General features: G+C 33.3%; 2 protein-coding genes and 2 long non-coding RNA genes across 5 annotated transcripts in view; 2 read left to right on the forward strand and 2 right to left on the reverse strand.

Annotated features, from left to right (window-relative positions):
* Positions 1 to 20,714, forward strand: part of LOC127833749 (nephrin-like) — a 199,568-nt gene that overhangs the window by 23,048 nt on the left and 155,806 nt on the right. The window contains exon 8 of the mRNA XM_052359179.1: positions 8,171 to 8,455. Within this exon, the coding sequence (XP_052215139.1) occupies positions 8,171 to 8,455 (285 nt within the window). The remainder of the gene's footprint in view (positions 1 to 8,170; positions 8,456 to 20,714) is intronic.
* The window catches only part of LOC127833758 (uncharacterized), a 178,448-nt gene that overhangs the window by 250 nt on the left and 157,484 nt on the right, over positions 1 to 20,714 (reverse strand). The gene's annotated exons all lie outside the window — the stretch shown is intronic.
* On the forward strand, positions 2,701 to 6,637 carry LOC127833755 (uncharacterized). The gene is made up of 4 exons (XR_008027575.1): positions 2,701 to 2,825; positions 2,991 to 3,304; positions 5,893 to 6,198; positions 6,387 to 6,637. It is a non-coding gene; the product is annotated as an uncharacterized LOC127833755 (long non-coding RNA).
* Positions 14,933 to 19,918, reverse strand: LOC127833754 (uncharacterized). Its single transcript, XM_052359185.1, has 4 exons — positions 19,814 to 19,918; positions 17,281 to 17,371; positions 16,621 to 16,792; positions 14,933 to 15,243 (listed from the first exon to the last, which is right to left on the reverse strand). The coding sequence occupies exons 2-4, from the start codon at positions 17,341 to 17,343 to the stop codon at positions 14,942 to 14,944; spliced, it is 537 nt and encodes a 178-aa protein (XP_052215145.1). The 5' UTR covers positions 17,344 to 17,371; positions 19,814 to 19,918; the 3' UTR covers positions 14,933 to 14,941.

A 20,714-nucleotide genomic window follows, 5' to 3' on the forward strand; every position in this document is an offset into this window, starting at 1 on the left:
GATTTATTTTAAACTCATACGTTTTGAAAGTTTCTGAAAATTATGTAATCGACATTATGGACATGTATTTCAACAATAAATATTTACAGTCCAAATATGTTATTTCTTGCAACATTTCATTATTTCTCATCATGTAGAACCGATTTAATACTTGTGTTAACAATAAATGATTCCGTTGGTTTAGGAGCTTATGACTACTTTGTAAAGCCTATTTTTATTGTTGACGGTATCATATAAGCATTTGTGTGAATATTATTATAATGCATCAATTCATTCCGCTCATTTATCGGCGAAATAAATTAAAGTGCGCGTTTTAAGGATACAAGACGGGACACATTGAAAACAAAATCACTCGTATTGCAAAATTAAAACAACAATATATATATATATTTATATATATATATATATATAACGCGTACTGGCTATATTTATATATATGTCAGTATCAGCAACCGCCTTATATAGCAGATTTAGGAAGAAACATGTGTAATCTAATTGTGCTATGCAATCAAGAAATAGCATTATATAATATAGCATAATATAGGAGATGTTTTTTTAAGGACGATTTATAAAAAAGCAGGGATCTTAATTATTGTTCGTATAATGTCTTTCGGTTGCTTTTATTTCTATATCACATGAATAATGAATGCAAATTCATACTTTCTGCGTATGGTTTGATTTGTTTACAATAACACACACTTTCTGATTTCTTACCGTTATTAGGATACCACATGTCTACTTAGAATTGCGTTTACTAAGTTGAACGCGTACTGGCTTTCTTGCGAGTCGTCTGTCTGCCTCCAAAGTTTATAAGATGCGTGTTCGCTAAAAAGGTTCAGACTAGTGTACGAACTAAACTTAATAATTAATACAGGAAGGAAAATATACATATATATTTATGAGGAAGAAAATAACAATGATCCCAATATCGCTTGATAACTAAATATATATATCGGTTAGGTCTATTTACGTCCTTTAGCAGACGTTCACTACATCTCAAAACACGTATATACCGGAAATTAAGTATTGAACAAATTTGTATGCATAGACAGAAACTCCATCTTAGTCGACTGCACGATTAATAAAAGTATATAACATGAATTTACATTCAAAACTGCTCACATGCCGTTAGTCCGTTATAGAGAGCATTGTATTTTGGGTAACAACTCTACCATTGTATGTACATTTATTTAAATGAACAAAATTGGAAAGAAATTAGTGAGCTATCAATTGACAGACATGCACGTGACCAACTTCAACCAAGTTTTAGACCTTCTACTTTAACTTACATGAACTCAATACATTAAGCATGTTGTTTAAGTAAAACATCTTCAATATATACACTGACATATAATATGAAAATAACTTATATTCTATAATAATACCGATATGATTGTATTGTTAAAATGTTCTTTTCCAGTCGCCGCTTCATATTCACTCACTTACGACTGATCAGTTATGAAAACAACTGATAGTACGCGGCTGATGTTTATCTATTACAATATTATAAAGTAATGTATACTGCGCTTAAGCATTTCTTTTCTATTCAGTTCTATCCACTCCATAATCAATCGCAAGTGGTTTGCAAATGATTGGAGTAGTGTTTTGCTACACATATTAACAAAGTTGTTGTACATGTCAACTTAAAAAAAGAGATATCGACTCCTCTGTGTCCAAATAAAATCTTAAATGCAAATACATCGTATTTAAACCTTCATTCATGGCAATTGTTTATAATATCAATTATTAGACCTTCATTTTAATAAAATGAACCGTTTCAAAAACGTTAACGTTTTACATTATTTCTTAACGATTGCTAAGACATGTTTAAAAAGTTTTGAGTTTAAAAAAGGTTATGATAACACGGTTATATTAGACAACATTATATATACACACGCGGACGTAAATATGTGTACAATTTGAAGACACACTGGTTCGTTAAATTTATGTGTTCATAACGTTCGACCGGTTCGTATTTATTTTGCAAAGATATAGAAAAGAAGGAAGTTATAACAACAGCGTTAAGCTTGATCAAAACACTTAAAACATGTTTTTTGTACTTCATGGGCCATCTACAACATAAGAACAGGAACTATGATATGAAGCTACACCATAAAGTTTTAATTAGTGAAGTTTGTATGGTAATTATTATTTGCGACACTTCCTGTTAAGTCTGGCTTTTGTTTTATATATTTTCCCTTCCTCAGATGGAAGGTGCGTGCATCCGTGCGTCTCTCAGTTATTCCGTCCGAACATGGCGGTGTTTAATGGAGAACGTAATATTCTTGAGTAAAACCGGATATAAATGTTAGCATGACAAGCAAAGTCATAACTCGGGTGCAATGAGGTGTCAAATGCAAAGCATTATTTTCTGCAGATATCATATGCTAGCCAAAAGGTTTATATCTATGTTTTTTGCTGTGATAAATGTACACTGAATTTTACACTCTGTGTCTGTATTATTGGCATATAAACGTATACATATCTGTAATTAACTATAGCAAGATAATCAATACTGAAAGAATGATACATTAACTCGTATATTTACACCCATAATCAAATTTTGCAAAACATAATACAGTTGTTCTTTAATCAAAATTATTTTATGGCACATGTCTAATTATGCTGCTCATTTATTTTCCGGGATATGAAAGATAACATTATTGTAAATACAAGTCCGATACTTAAATTTCCTTGTATGACCGACTAGCATTTCACGTAGATTGTTCTGCATGAAGGATTATTTTATCACCTTAAATGATGAGCTATGGGTTTCTCCGTAGTTAATTGTATTTGTTTTATAATTGAGCTGTTCGTATTGAAAGGTAAATTTTAATATGTTCGCTTCGTTAAGTAATGAGTAAGAAAATCTACTCTCTTCTGTATAGGAAATTTGAAATTATATTTGAAATGCGTACGATATAAGCATTTTGATAACACGTGTGTGTACTTATTGTTTACCAGATATAGAAATTATTTTTTTGATAAAGGGTACAAAGCATCGCCGACATTTACTGTGGATGTAAATGATGTCTTCGTAAACAGTAGCATAACGTTAACATGTTCCACGTCATTCCCGCCGGAAGCTGTTGCTTGGTTCATGAGAGACGAAGGATCAGAAGAAGAGAAAAAAGGTCATTGCTCAATGGTTAGATGCTGATCATCTGTGTCGTACTGACACCAATGCTATGGAGTGTTCATGTTTGTCAGAACACGTCTACTCGTGTTCTATAAAGTCGGTGCTGCAAAGCTTTCGATGGAATTGGCTATAGTATAATTAAAAGCTACACAATCAGATTAATATGTAAGTTATCAATATGTCAATTGTCTTATTATCAATCACTCTGGTACTCAATTGTGTGTTCTTTCTATAATAGTGTTAATAACAAGTTCTGACGTCTGCTACAAATGACGGTTTCATTGGTTATTACTTGTATAAGCTTTGGAATAAATTTTAAAAGTTCATTTGTGAACATGTCGGATGTAAAATGCAAAATTAGGAAAGTGACAACAGTTTATATTATATTTTGCTCTCAATTGTACATATGTACACAATGATGATTTCGGTTAGAAATGCGAGTATACTTTGTTTTCAATTACGATTATATTTGCGTACTAGGATCACCAATAGCTTGCAATACGCGTGTGTGTTACCAGTTTCATCATACATATCTTAGAACATGTCCACATTTTATATTGTTATCTTTCAAAATGTAAAGACAAACTTTCAAAATTATGTGCACGTTTTTTATTTAACTTTTCCTCTGAAAACTGGACTTAGTTCATTCGGGCTCAGTGTCATCAACGAATCCATGGGGAATCTGTACGTACTTAATTAAGACGATATTGTAATGTGGGGGGGGAGTTAGTCAAATGCAGTTTATCCCTTGATCAAGTTATAAACCTTATTGGAATAAAACCCCAAACAGATTATTAATTAAAATAATGAAAGCTATTCCAAAAGTTCTTTACTTTAATAAATAATTGTGTTTGCAATAAAGAACTTGTGATTATAAGTTTCTGACAAATACCAATAGATAAAGCGAAATCGATCGTAGTTGTTAATATTTTAAAAATAAAGATGAACGAACCATTTTTTATGAGCTCTTGACTTTGACCGTGTATCATGCGTTGTGTACATACACGTACCAAAATTTAAAACACGATTTAATTTGAAATCATTAGATTTATATGTGTCAATATTGGAAGAATCCTAAAAGACTGGCATAAATATTACAGGTCCGCGGTCAAGGTAAAGCATTTTTTAAGAGCAAACTGCACAACCCAAATGTTGCATCATATTGTTAATAAAGACAACACTGATGCCGTCTTATTAGTGTTCAAAACTAAACTCTTTGAATTTGTTAGTTGGTACCTAAATTGATATTCGTTATTTCGAGTTATTTTGTAGCAATTACCGTTCCATACAACATTACATTCTTTTTGTTCACTATAACATTTCACGAGGGTATATTTGGTTCTTTTTAACCAACACATGAACGTTGCCTACTTATTTTTTTTGAAACTATCCAAAAAGCAAAATTAAATGTGCTTTTAATAGCTGCAACTATTAAACTGTATTATACAACTGTGAGTTTTTCTCAGTAAGCCAAATATAATGAACCAAACATTCTACCGACTCTGGTCATGTTGATATACATAAAAGATCGTAGCCAGTTCTTAAACCACGAGTTGACGACGCAGATAAAAGCACAAATATCGCGATAGTGAACCCCTCAAGAGCGCGTTAATTAAGGGATTTAACATGCTTAAAAACGAAACGCTGTCGGTATCGCTGGCCGCGTCAGCAATCAGCGGCAATTTATTTACTTTACGTCCGATAGCAGGTTTATGTATATGTCTTCACAAAACTTATCGATAAGAAAAAAATGGCCGAAATGAAGACTCACTTTGTAAACATATTTGTATCGTTTCATTTCATATCCCAATGATGCAGGTGTTGCGCCGGTTTATTATGTGCATATACAACCGTGTAAAGGTAGCGACTTGTCACCTCTAATAACGGGCGCAAATATTACTGACGGGCGTCAATACAACTGCTCATATTTCTTACACCTTTATAATAAATAAATAATACCGAGTATGATTACGTGTCTGCTTGTGTACTTTTAGCAAACAAAACATGTGATGTTTGTTTAAAATATGTAGACATCTAATTTAGTTCATTTGAATACAGTTTTCTTAACGATAAAGAATACAGGCTTAAGTAATAATTCTATTATTGAGGATTTCATTATTATAATCTCAGGTAACTTTATGTTAAAGTAAATATGCAATTTAAAGAAAACCTGTTCAATGGCATTGTACATATAAATGATTTTTTTGTAGAATTTAACATTAAGTGACGAATCTGTACTGGTTTGCCGATTCTTTATTTTAATATTGGAAACTCAATGCACCTATGTTGTTACGTTGTTCATGCACACATATTATTAAATAAACATGGGCATGATAAAGTAAACTGACATGTACGTTTTCATACAAAGTAATCTAGTTAATGTAACGTTGCTTTGCCGCAACGCTCATCAACAATCACCGCAGATAGTGTAACACATCTGGTGTTATTTTCAAAGTATTGCCTGAAACGACGGTGGTTTCGCTATGGGGAATTGTATAAGGGTTACGAGCGGTATTGTACCGCATATGAATTTCAATGATTATAATCTTTTAAATAATGTTACACATGTTAACGATTTCATTTCAATAGTGAAACTCTGACCCATATGCGTGCCACAAATCAAATCAAATTAAATCATGTCAAATACATCCGAATACATTGAAACATATAGCTCATTCATTTCATTAAAACTCATAATAATTTGCCCATTTTAATTATTGGGTAATAAATAAATCGCATTGTTATATTTCCAGTTCCACTTACTTCCTTAACCATTCTACCAGAGACGTCAGTTGCTTACCCAGTTTTCAATGTCGTATCTACCTTTACATGCATCACTTCATTAAGCCGGCCTGTGGCTAGTATTCAATGGTTCAACGACAACATAAACATAGCACACCTTGCTAATTATTCGCACATTGATGACGTCGCTAGAAGTGATTTACAATTTATACCAAACGCTAACGGGTACATAGGTGGACGTATATCCTGCGTTGCAAGTTGTGAGTTTAAATCCATTAGTAACGTTCTATCAGCTAATATGAGCATTCGAGTACAGTGTAAGTACTTAACATATTTTTTTAATGTAGAGTGTGTTTCATTTCAAATATTTAATTTTTTTGTTACTATTGGTACGCTATGTCTATTGCAGATTGTTTGAACATGTCTTTCCGACATTCAGAAAACGATAGTTTAATGAGTTTCTTTAGACGTATTTAAACTAACTCGTTTGATATTTCGTTTGCAGACCCCGTTTCTAACCCAATAGTGACTATCAACAATCTAAGTATATCAACTGATTTTGCAATACGAGAGGATAGACTCGTTCATTTGAATTGTTTCTCCACCGGATATCCACAACCTTCGTATAATTGGACTTACTCGGGCGGACGATCGACCGGTGCTTTTCTGATTTGTACATTCACTCGCAATAACGGTAGCGTGTCATGTAAGGCGTATAATGTTATGCGCACATTTGACGGTAAAAATAGTGCAGAGGCTACAGAGAAGAATATCGCATTACAAATAAATGTATTGTGTAAGTTGGATTAAAATCATTTTGATAATAAAAATTCTTGGTACAAGAGGGGGCAAATCTTTAATTAGATAATCGCTTCTAAATGGTAAAAAAATTTCAGAATGTGAATAAAGCTTTAAAGATACTCACCTTAAAGTTGACATTGCACTTAAATGTTAACGCAGTAATAACATTAAGAATAGTGAAATCTGCAATTACATATCCACCAGTCATTACAAAGTTATCGAGCAATGACAAGAGCATAGAAATCATAAATAGTACAATAAGAGTACAGAGAGGTGACAACATCAACATAGTCTGTACTAGTGACGCCAATCCCCTGGCTACGGAATTCTGGAATGGACAACTGAGTGATTCACCTACATTAACCGTCATAAGTGTGCAGCATGATGCTGTATGGACTTGCCAAGCTACAAACACTATGACTGAATTTGATGGAGTAATATCAACGTCTAATGTAACAAGAAACGTATCCGCGAGAGTATTATGTAAGAACCGGTGCACATATTGAGAGTTAATTGCAAATGTTATCTTAATGTCTGTATATGCTGAATCATTATTGCATAATTGTCTGTCTGTAGATGACCCTGGTATTCCTACAATCACGTACACAATTCCTACAAACTCAGATGCACTTTGGAATGCGTTATATGATCCAATGAAAGTCATAGTTGGAAGTACCATTATCTTGATGTGCTCCGTTGACAGTGTTCCGAACTCGACATACACCTGGGATACCGGACACAAAGGGAGTATTTTAACGATAGTGAATGTTACGCGAACAACGAACACAAGACACAATTGCATGGCAAAAAATGTTATGGATACATCATTTAAAGGAAATGTTATTGGCAGTAACTATTCCTTCGCAAATCTTGTTATACTCTGTAAGTATAAGTTTACATGTGAGTTTTGTTAAGGTATCGTATAATTTTGTTTATAAAACCATCATGAATCAATTGCATATGTGTTATACTTTTAAGATGGCCCTTCGACGATAGCATTGATGTACAATAACGTCACTCCAATAGAGAATGCATTTAAAGTTATTGAAGGATGGTCGTTCAAAATATTATGTTCAGCCAGCAGTAACCCAGCTCCTCGATATACTTGGTCTGGTCATGTAGCACAACAATGTGATGCTCTGATAATAAGAAATGTGAGAACTGACATAGAGAGAAATGTAACATGTAAAGCAGAAAACACCTTGACAGATAATGTGGGAAAGAGTGTTGTCGGGACTACACTTGTAACCGTTTCAATGGAAGTGTTATGCGAGTACAGATGTGCATTAATATTGAACATGTCTGCTTATAGATTGAGTATCAAAAGTTATTCTATGTATTTATTCGTTATTTAAACATTATTACTTTTTGTTTAGCCATTTAACTTTATAATATGAATAATCTAATAACGGTCATCAGCATATTTTTTTAAAATAATATCGCGTTCTTTAAGTAAGTGCATATACATATGCCAATTTGATTTCACAGACCCGCCTGATGTTCAACGTCTCCAGAACCAAACCGTGCTACTGAACAATTCTCTCACAGTTGTGTGCAATTTGACTCTTGTTGGTAATCCACCAGCCTCAAACTATTCATGGATAAGGAAGGACATTGGCAGAGTGATGGGTACTGGAAAAACAATTATAATAAACAACATTAGATTGACAGATGAAGGGGAATACCAGTGCAATGCTAATAACAGAATGCAGCCAATAACTAATGAAGTGCAATACGGATCGAGTCAGTCGACAGTCTATATAAATGTTGAATGTAAGATGAAATATTGATTTAGTAAACATTTTAACACAGGTGTTTAAATCATTTAAGAATAAATATAGCAATATAATTATGCTGACTTTATATACACTATTATGTGTTATCAAATCATGCGAATAAAACATGTTCAGTATATTTGTTTAATTATTCCGTCGTTTGAAAAAAAAAACTTGAGAAACACGATGTGTATAATGCATATATTTACAATAGGTAACACGATGAGATAGGTGGATAAAAATTGTATTGAGCTTGTTTGTAACTCGAAATATTTTGTTTGTCACACATGTTGCTACTTTTAAATTAAACACGTAAGCGATATTAATAACTGTGCAAAATACAATTATTTATCTAAATTAATCATACAATTTCCATTTATTTGTGTATCTGCACTTTGCCTATTGGATTATTGGTGTTAAAAGTAAAATCAAAACACATTTTTTCCAGACGGAGCATATGTACGGGAATTCAAATCAAATCAATCACACAATAGCATCGCTGTTAACCAGGGTGAGACAGTAGATCTGTTGTGTGTTGCAGATGGTGACCCCGAGCCTGTGCTTCGTGTAATGAATACTACCCGTGGAAATGAAAGCATATTGGTTGAAATAAAAGGACGTGAAGCTAAATATCGCATTCAACAAGCACAATGCGAATATGATACTGGAAACTACACATGCTTGGCTGATAATCGTTATAACGAAGGGAGACAGTTATTTGCTCTTTTAGTTTACTGTAAGTGTATCTTATTAAACTAAATAGTAGTGTATTAACTTGAAATAAATATACATAACCATATATTCGTTTTTTTACAGTTGTACCGAGAGCATCGCCATTTTCTCTTCCAACTACAACATTGTCCAGCGCACCGAACGACTCTGTGTTGTTCACATTCACAATAATTGCATATCCTTAACCGACTTCACAAGATGTAATTTGGTACAAGCGAGAGAATGATAGTTGGAGGGTTTTATCAGATGACAACAACTTCCTGATCACACTCTCTGATGAAAGCATGCAGACATAGCTAAATATATTCCATGTGCAACTTGAAGATTATAGCGACTACATGGTGAACGTTTCTAACAAACTGGGTTCAACGATGGAAGTGTTCACTTTAAAAGCGCAGTGTATGTGCATCAGTCATTGAACTACCCTATAATTTATTTGCCATATAAGTTCCAAATCGTTTCGTTCAACATATGTTTAACAATCGAATGATATAATGCATATAATTGAATTGTCATATTCATTCATCAAACTGATTGTATATCATAGCTAAACCGGAAATTCCGAAAGAATCGCAAATAAGCAGAATAGGGAAAACGGAACTGATCGTCGAATGAATTCCAGGTTTCAATGGCGGGGAAAATCAAACATTTACTATAAGGTACAAAGTATTAGACGATGGCAGCTGGATTATCATTCCCATAAACATTTCGAAACATATATGGACAATCGATGGGTTAGCGTCTGGGATAACATACCAAATTCAAATACGGGCTCAAAACAAAATTGGAGAGTCGGATTGGACTCAAGCAATACACATAACGACGCTCGTCGATGCAGGTAATAGCTACGTCTTCTCATATTTATATATATATATATATATATATATATATATATATATATATATATATATATATATTTATATATACAAAAGTATATGTTAAACGCATAGCTAAATCAGATTTTACTGTTTCATATTTGCTTATGCATATGGTATCGCTGTTTTTGTCTTGTTATGATTCGTTTAGGAAATAACGGCTATGCTGAATATGACAAAACTCGAGATATTAATAATATGTATTCCCAGAAGTATCAGCGTGTGCTTTTCTTTGGTATTGTGTACAGCTAGTGCATGTTTTCCTAGTTGGTAGTGGCTTGTCAACATCCGCTCTTGGTGGAGCAGTAGCTGAAGTATTTGGAGTAGTTGTCGTTATTGCCGTGTCCGTCCTGATATGGAGATACAGATCAGATTGTAATGCTTTACTGCATACTGGTATGCATACTTGTCTGTCAAACAGTTCATTGAACGGCTTACAATTTATTTCAATCGCACTTCGTATAATGACATATATTCTTGTTTTCGCGTTTACAAATGGACTTTTAATACAAGGATTATGACATGGACAATACTGTTATAAAGTTACTAAAACGAAATTAGATCTAGTGTTATATTGCTTTGTACGTGTCAGTAATTACAGGGCTAAACGCAACACAACAATGCCCAGTGAATAGGAACTCGGTTGGGCGGTATGAAGATCTGGTCAGAGAACAGTAAGTGAATGTATACTTGCACCATAATTTGTTAAGTTTGCCTTCGCTTGTGCATATTACAAATATGCTGTAATAGCGTTAAAACACGTGTTTGGTCCTGAACATGGTGTAAGACACAGGGGGGGCTACCATATCTGGTAGGTGGTAGGTGTTTTATGAACGTTTTATCGTGAAATATGTATTAAGGTGACCCGTTAACTATTGCCTATTCCAAACAATGTTTTCTATTCATTCACTATTCAGTAGTTTCAAGCTGTTTGTATTCAGGAGCAACAACGACACCTCTACAACAGACGGAAGTTATGAAACCTGTAGAAAAGGCTTCACGTTTGCATTACTTAATTCGGATATTTACATCGAATGAATTGCGTTGTTTATTGTTGGTTGAAATTGTCAGACCATATTCACCGTGATATCCACTTTAATTATCGTTCGTTGTTCTTCCAGACTCATCCCACGTCCTTCATACCAATCAGTACGAAACATTTGAGAAGCTTGAATGTCGCGAATACTTAAGGATTTCGGCCTGTATTTCTCAACAAGTCAATACTTCGTCTGCAAAGATATCTGCATCGTGTCAAACTGTTGAGCCAGCAAATAATCCGGAATACGTAAATTTACAGCTGACCACTCAATGACTTTACCGAATGTGTTGCGTAGTAATTGTATATTGATTTAATGCTTTTTATAATCGGATTGGATCACTTTTATGTATATCCATTTGAATTTGTTGGTGTAAAATATACCGTACATGTTACATAATGTGTTATATTCAGTTTGTTTTAAGTATTACCCTGCATTATATGAACAAATGGCCTCCGTTGTTGTTGTTTACGTAGGGTTTTTAGAATCTGCTTAATATATATAGTAATATATAGCACCGACATTTGTTTGTGTACTTTCTATAAGTTTACATTATTAAAAAATGGTATAATGCACATAACAGAAAATCGCTCTCTCATGGACAGTTATGTTAAAGTTTAAATCAGTTCACCTGATATTTAAATATGTATTTAAAGTATTCTCGTTGTTTCTAAAACTCTGGCATGTATGTCGTTCCAAATAGCTGCAAGTTTGCGTTTTACCATTCAACTAGTGATTTTTTTTATGCTAAACAACGTTTTCGGTTCCTTTTTAAAACCAGGGTTGACAAATAAAAAGAAAGTTAAGTGAAATTGATTTATTTAAAACTCATGCGTTTTGAAAGTTTCTGAAAATTATGTACTCGACATTATGGACATGCATTTCAACAATAAATATTTACAGTCCACATGTTATTTCTTGCAACATTTCATTATTTCTCATCATGTAGAACCGATTTAATACTTTTGTTAACAATAAATGATTCCGTTGGTTTAGGAGCTTATGACTACTTTGTAAAGCCTATTTTTATTGTTAACGGTATCATATAAGCATTTGTGTCACTATTAATATAATGCATCAATTCATTCCGCTCATTTATCGGCGAAATAAATTTAAGCGCGCGATTTAAGGATACAAGACGGGACACATTGAAAATAAAATCACTCGTATTGCAAAATTAAAACAACAATATATATATATATATATATATATATATATATATATATATATATATATATATATATATATATATATATATATATCAGTATCAGCAACCGCCTTATATAGCATATTTAGGGAGAAAAATGTGAAGTGTTATTGTACTATGCTGTCAAGAAATAGCATTATATAATATAACATAATATAGCAGATGTTTTTTAAGGACGATTTAAAAAAAAGCAGGGATCTTAATTATTGTTCGTATAATGTCTTTCGGGTTGCATTTATTTCTATATCACCAGAATAATGAATGCAAATTCATACTTTCTGCGTATGGTTTGATTTGTTTACAATTACACACACTTTCTGATTTCTTACCGTTTTTAGGATACCACATGTCTACTTAGAATTGCGTTTACTTAGTTGAACGCGTACTGGCTTTCTTGCGAGTCGTCTGTCTGCCTCCAAAGTTTACATGATGCGTGTTCGCTAAAAAGGTTCAGACTAGTGTACGAACTAAACTTAATAATTAATACAGGAAGGAAAATATACATATATATTTATGAGGAAGAAAATAACAACGATCCTAAGATCGCTTGATAACTTAATATTAATCGGTTAGGTCTATTTACATCCTTTATCAGACGTCCACTACATCTCAAAACACGTATATACCAGAAATTAAGTATTGAACAAATTTGTATGCATTGGCAGAAACTCCATATTAGTCGGCTGCACGATTAATAAAAGTATATAACCTGAATTTACATTAAAAACTGCTCACATGCCGTTAGTCCGTTATAGGAGCATTGTATTTTGGGTAACAACTCTACCATGTAATGTACATTTATTTAAATGAACAAATCTTGAAAGAATTTAGTGAGCTATCAATTGACAGACATGCACGTGACCAACTTCAACCAAGTCTTAGACCTTCTACTTAAACTTACATGAACTCAATACATTAAGCGACTCAGGGGCATTCCTGAGGCTATTTCAGCTATACGCACGATCGAGCAGCAAAGCTGCTAGTTGGAGGTAGGTGCAGGAGGGGGTCTCCCCCTCTTGCTGGGGGGGGGATCTCCCCCAAGAAAATTCATTGCAGATGTTTTGGTGTTATCTTTCAGCCACGTTTTGGCAATTGTATTCATCAATTTATTGCTTGAAAAAGACAGATAACAGGAAATATTCCATTTAACATTGTCAACGGCAAATATACTTTCGACCATAGTTTATTTGCTTAAGTAAGTTTAAGTGTCAATGCCAAAAAATCAAGAAGCCTTATTGCGAGGGAGAATGGATCCGTAGTTGCATAGGTGTGCGAGGGTGTTCAACTCTATTGCTGGCGGGAGTATGGGGTCCTCCCTTTTTTTTTCAAAATTTCACTGCAAAAGGTGTAATTTGGTGATGCATTTCAGTCACATTTTGGCAATGTTTATCCTCGAATTTTAGCTTGAAAAAAAATAAATATTTTCAATAAACATTGCTAACTGCAAATATTCGTTTTACCATATTCTATTAAGTTTGAGTGTCAAGGCTTTAAATCAAGAAGCCTATGACTGCGAGGGAATGGGTATACATGTATACATGTGAGGAAATGTTTGACTCTTGCTTACTCCCCTAGAAAATTGTGGATTTCATTGCAGAAGGAGCGTGTTGTTGTTATTTTTCAACATTTGGCAATTATATTCCTCAATTTCTTTCTCTAAAAAAGTAAAGAATTGAACATGTCCCATGTCCGTGTATTTGTTGCGACTCTGCAAAAAAGTAGTGCCACGGCGTGTGTATTTGTTGCGACGAGTCGTCAAACCTGGTGCGACGTGGCGCCAAAATCTAAACCCGTCACTATTTTCTGCTGAAACTGACTTTATTTGGGGTATTTGATAAACATAAAATTAAATTCGTTTTAAATTAAACTGTAAAAGAAACACTCTTTGAATGAAACAACAGCATGCTAGCTGAGTCTTAGTTTGTACCCACTGTTATTTCCTAAAAGTGGACGTCTTGTTTGCTTGTTTACATAATTATTCCCATAAACCCCCTTAGCCCTCACTTTATTGCATTTTTCGAATTTTAGGAGTTTTCTTTTTTTAAGTTTGAAACTGAATTATACGCACGAGCGTACTGCCGTATGCCTAGGAACGCCCATGACGGGTCGTATGTCCAGTGATACTATACAGAGGGAAGTATGGTCAGTTATTGGCTGCGGGCCGTATTTCCAGTCATACTTTACAGAGGGAAGAATAGTAATAGACAAAGATGAAGTATAGAAAAAGGTATCTTTGTTTGCTATCATGATTACTATCTTCACCATGTATTCACCTATTGTTTTATGTGAGTATTATTATTCTGTCTTGTTGAATTAGGTAAACGGCGTAAAAATATATCAAAACATTCAAAACATAGCCTTGGTTTATGTTTGTTATTGCCTTTGTGTTTGTGTGGTTATTATTCTGATAGTCTGGTTTAATTGTTTTGGTTTTCTGTACATTCATCAAGTGTGGTTTCAAACTAAATCTCATTACATTTGAAACAAAACAAAATTAATACCCGTTTGTGGAAACTGAAATGTGTGAAAAGAAAGTTTATTAACGACGGTTTCTAAGCCGATTGCTTTCGCTAAATTAATGGAAAATGATATAAAATCAAAACCTTAAAAATATTTGTCTTGTATTAAGTGCTTTATTTAGCCATAGTTTCACAAATGTACCCCAGCATTTTCCCGAAAGCAAATTCACCGTACAGCTTGAAGTCATCGGTATTAAGCATCAGCCAGTGTTTTCTGGTATGAGGCATATTCAAGAATTCAGCGGTGTGCCAGTTATTGAAGGGTTCAATTCCCCACCAGTTTACGTCAGTATTATCTGGCGTCACTTGCGTCTCCGTATACCGTCCATTGCTATCGGCCTTTCTCCAGACCCACATCTGTTGGCTCCCTTTATAACTCGGTTTATAAAATCCACCTGTCCAAAATCCTGGAACCCCTACAATATAGCTTTAACAGTTTAAGTACAATCAATGAATATTACCCAATCATTTGTTTGCTTAAGTCGTTTCTTATTTTCATCTTACTGGCTTTACAAACAAGAAAACAATTGTTTAATCTGTTTAATATTTACCTCCACATTGACATATCTACCTTCAAAGCATCAGAAGTCAAAATCATAATTTTATTGACCGATAACCACTTAACAATTGAAAACTATTTCTTACATGAATTATATATTTCACAGAGTGTAGCTTCGTAGAGGGTATATGTGTTCTCTACACATTTGCATCGAAAATATCGTTTAATACCGATAACCAAGGAAGTGCGTAAACAATCGTATTTGAACATTCTCGGACAAAATTTGTAACAATTGTAAGCACTTGACAAGTTTGTGTTATGTTAAATATTTTATTCGACATTTGTTATGGATGTGTGTGTTATTAAGACTAATAACATACATAAACCGACATGTTACTTTTATTTGCGATGCAATACGGTGATGTGAAGTAAAATGCAAATACAAATAAAATCAAAGGAATGTGAGATTAACATTTTGCATAGAGGATTTTTGAAAAATTATGTAAGATATATTTCTACAATCTTTATTAGACAATTATGTTCGAGTATCGGTGTTGCGGTATATGTAGACGATTAAAAAGTTGCATAAATAACTGTGTGCACAGGCAATCGATTTGTTGACACTGTCTTTGTTTAGAGCGTGTGTTTTAATTATAAGCACGACTGTTATCACTAACAATAACGGGATATAAGTCTTGTTACGAACCCCTGGTCATAACAGGTATATGGTCAATTGCCTTCGAAATTCAGAACAGTACTTACAACATAAACAAACAAACAACTGTTTGAACAATTAACCAATAGTATAATGAGTACGAATTTATACAGCAAAAACTATATACTCCAGTTTACTTACATCTTAATTTCTTATAGCCACACCCGTCATTTGGCATAGTAAATTTAAGTATAAATAAGAAACACATTGTATCTATGCCAATTAGAATATATATTGGGGTTACAAGGTAGAAATCCGTCTTTTTTGCGCGTTTAAACTTAAAAATAATCGCGTTTGTCGAAATAAACGGAAGTATACGTCTAGAAATCTTACTTCGGTTTTAAAAGCGGTACCGTTTGAAAAATAATAAATTACTTGCTAAGTAGGCTATAGATTTTATGACAATTGTGCACACTTTCAAATTGCATCTATATGTATTGATTAACACGTATTTAATTTCAATGTCAGAGGCAAGGTGTGTGGCTTTAATGGTTTTATATTCTCACAAAAAGCAGAATTAAAACTTGCAGAGCCGAGATTCCACAAAGCAAATTTTGAAAAAGAAGAGAAAAGACTCACATCCTTCAGTACGTTCGACAAGTCTTTTAAGAAAGTTTAACTCTGGAGTGGAATCCACGTTCAGAAGGTAGCTGTTCATAGCCTCGCATTGGCGGTACGCATCGATGCCATTAATAGGCTTTTTGACCACAGTGTAGCACACATGGTTATATTCTTCGAATCCATGGGGACACTGTAAAACAGAATATAAAGCATGATACGAGTCGATATGTCTTTAGCAAATATGGTCAAAATGTGTTTCAGTTTCACAAAATAATCATTTCTTAGCCTACTAACAGCAGATCTAACAGCAGATCTATCTATTTTTTAACATCATAAAATATCAAAAGAAGTATTTCTGAAAGAAACAATCCGTTATAGGCTGTTTTGTGCAATTAATAAATTGGTGTACGTGTGTTCTGGACTTCGTTGGCGGATATTTGCATGTTGTTAAGTTTTCAAAGCTCTGAAGCATGAAATGGGTCTATTTTTCGTTTAATAATACCATAATATAAACGTTAATAGTTCAACAGCATTTATTACCATTCAAGAACATTTCTTGATGTAAAGTTGGTTCAAAAAATTTCCTTCACACAATATAACGTGAGCATATCAACAAAAGAGCAATCATACATAACGCAACATATCAGTCAACATCTGAAAAAGCCGTCGATACTTAACCTTTCCAAATGTGAAAGAGCAGAGATAGGCTACCCCGATGAAAAGTAGTTGCAATCCGGACATCTTAATGGTTGTATCCTGTTGATGTTCCCTGTAGTTATAAAACCACTCTCATATAATGCATATTTTCTCTATAATTGTGTCTATACGATGGTCATGTCCATATTTGATCACGTCATACATTCAACAATAACAAAATATTAACGTGGAAAGTTTTACAATATATATCATAATTAAAATAAACTTTTTTCCATGAAATTTATTCGAATTTGTTGAATATACATAATTATATCGGTGTTTCGTATGGTCCGATTCGCACAGAATAACATTATGCACGTTGATGTGTTTCCAATTTAACTGTGAGCACTATTTATAATTCTATCAAAAATATCAAATTTCAATATTTGTAATCGAAGGACTTCTCAAACGCAGTCCACACTTGTAGTTCAAAAATGTGTCTTTGTGTTGTTTATTCCTGTTCTGGGTTGCTTTGTTAACATATGACTTCGTATTATTGTGCTAACCGTTTCAAAAACGTTTCTAACAATAAGTTCCGATTCACGTTAAGTCTTCTCAGTGTGAGCGATATTTTGTATCAGCCAATGATAAACCATCTTTTATTTAACCAATCACGAATCGCGTCTTTTATACATGTTGTCAAATTTATTAAAGTTGGTTGGTAACTTTTACCAGATTCTCTCTTTTGCTTATAATGGATACTGTGAACTTAAAAGAAAACACAGAAACACAAAATGTGATTAATATGTACAAATATTTAAACAAAAGTTCAATTTGATATGGGTTTGATTTTATGATTGGTTGAAACCCGCTGACAGCTTCATGCTGTGACGTTTTTTTCATACATACTTATGCAGGAATTGCGATGTGAAGGCTTGGTAATAAACAAAGTTATTAAAGTGGCGGTCTATATTAGTGTAACTATGTTTTAGAATGTCGACAGGTATAACAATAAAACAAAATTTGTATAAATAATAACGTATATGAACTTATTTGCATCTAGGTATGGTTAAGTCTTTATGATGAACTACTTTTTCAAATGTTCATTAAGAAACAGGGTTGTGAAAGTGATTCTCGTAACATGCAGCATTATCTGAGCATAGTATAAGCGGTTTAGAGACTGACAGAGAAGCTCCTTTTTGCCAAAACATGCATTCTTCCCCAGTTCCCCCAAGTTAATCATTCATGATGCTTTCTCTTGTGTTTTTTTTATTATTAAGTTTTAAGAAAGAAAATTATAAATGAAAATATTATTTCATTTTTTATTATCTTATTTTACTTGTTTCCAGAAAAATCTTTACCTACATCAATAAAGGCATTAATGTATGATTGCGATATCAGTAAATTTAAAGATTAAAATACATTTGAATACTACTGGTGTACTATCTAATCGTCCCTGTCAGTGTAATATAAGGATTTAACAAAGCGTTTGTATACAGGATACCTTGTGATAAATAAGACGGTAAACTATTCAAAATATCCATATACAAGTAACACATATTTATATGCATTTATTATATACCTGTTAAATGCTTTCAACAAAATATAGGTTAATCAATCGTTGAAATAAAAAATCCCGTATTGCGCTACTCGCTGTTTCCAATGCCGTATTACCATACTAGCCGGACTACTTCGACCCATTTAATGACGTCACATTACGCGCACCGAAAATATAAATATTTTATATTATGAAAGATATTACGTAGTACATCGTGCGACGTCATTTCTGTGACGAAACACAATAGTTTTATCTAAACTCTATGGAATTTAAGGACTTGTCGGACGTGATGTTTTTTAACAGCAAACTATCTGTTAAAACATCGAACGAATTCAAACGTATTTTGGAGTGTGTGTTTATCATGCATAAATGCATATTTCGATATGAATACAATAAAATAGTGTGGTTTAAACTAAGTTTCGATAAAGACATGAAAGAAAGAAGTGGAAGTGCATATTGTTACAAAGTTTTTGTTATAAACATCGGATTAAAGTTGTCAACTTAATTGTTATAAACATTGCATTAACAATGGCATTAAGGTTAGCGTGTCGGAAACCTGTGTTTTCCCGGTTCGAATGTTTACACGTTAATTTACATAAACTGCATTCATACGCGTCTTAAATAAACTATGGCGTACCGTTTTAGTCATTGTTTTGTCAGTTTTGTTAAAGTAAAAAATACAATTGTTAACTGTATTCGTTAGTTTTTGTATATAATAAAAGGAATATTACGCTAGTCAATTGTTCCAACAGTTTGTATCACTCTCGTGGCTTGTTCTATTTCGCATCACACTCGAGGCTCCGCCTCTCGTGTGATATTTCATCACACAAGCCACTCAAGTGATACAAACTCTTGGAACAATTGACTAGCGTATTATTCCGTATGTATTATAATATTTTCTTTCAACACATTCGATTATTATTAAATCTGTTTAAACATTATATAAATTGCATTAATAAACAAACAATGCTTTACCTATAACGCAATATGATACAAAATATGTATTTAACATCTTACCTTGATGACTGTGTAATCGTGACTGGTGATCAACCCATGTGGGAACTTTTTTATAAGTTTCTCTTCGCCACACATCTGTTCCAATGCCGTTGGCTGAGGATCCATAGAGCGCTGGAAATGCGTGCTGTTGTTTTTTACAGCCCTGGATGTGTCAGTTGACACTTATAAATTGAAAACCAGCATGTGTTTCAATATTTATTTTTGACATTTAATATGCAGCAATTTTTGATGAGGTTGATAAATTTCGATACTTTTATTGAGATTCAGCGAGACCTAGGCAAACACGAATCACTTGCCTTGGCGAGACACCCAATGCTAGGTGCCGGAATATAATTATTGTGTATTCTTTAAGTTTTTTAACAAAGCATTACACCACGAAAGTCAATTAAATGGCACCCTAAAAGTGCACGTATTTTCGTAAATGAAATATGGAATACATGTTATATGTTAACAATCTTAATACCTTTATCAATGTAGCTAATTTCTGCCATAGCGTTGCCAGAGCGGTAAAAAGAGCGACAACATATTCAATCATCGTAAAATAGGCGTTGTTCAAATATCGCCATAACTAGGCAACTTTTTGCAAAAAATGACGTCTTAATGTTTTCCTTGTTTTGTCTGTTCAAGTTCAGTATACTGTACATTTTATCGCGTAAAAGCCGTTTAAATGGAATGTTAATCCTTTCCCCACATTATTTCAAATCGACATATTGGTACCAATTTTTCTGATGGAAGGGCGCTCAAGTTGTTTGCTTTCAATACCTTAAAGTTTGTTTCGACTGCCCTTTTCATTAGTAACTGTATATTTGTGTCTACTGACAAAAATATTTCACTTAAATAATTTCGATAAAATATCCGATGAATCAAATACCATTTTACTTAAGTTGTTTTGTACTTATAT

This window comes from Dreissena polymorpha, chromosome 6, assembly GCF_020536995.1.
Source record: "Dreissena polymorpha isolate Duluth1 chromosome 6, UMN_Dpol_1.0, whole genome shotgun sequence".
Classification (NCBI taxonomy): domain Eukaryota; kingdom Metazoa; phylum Mollusca; class Bivalvia; order Myida; family Dreissenidae; genus Dreissena; species Dreissena polymorpha.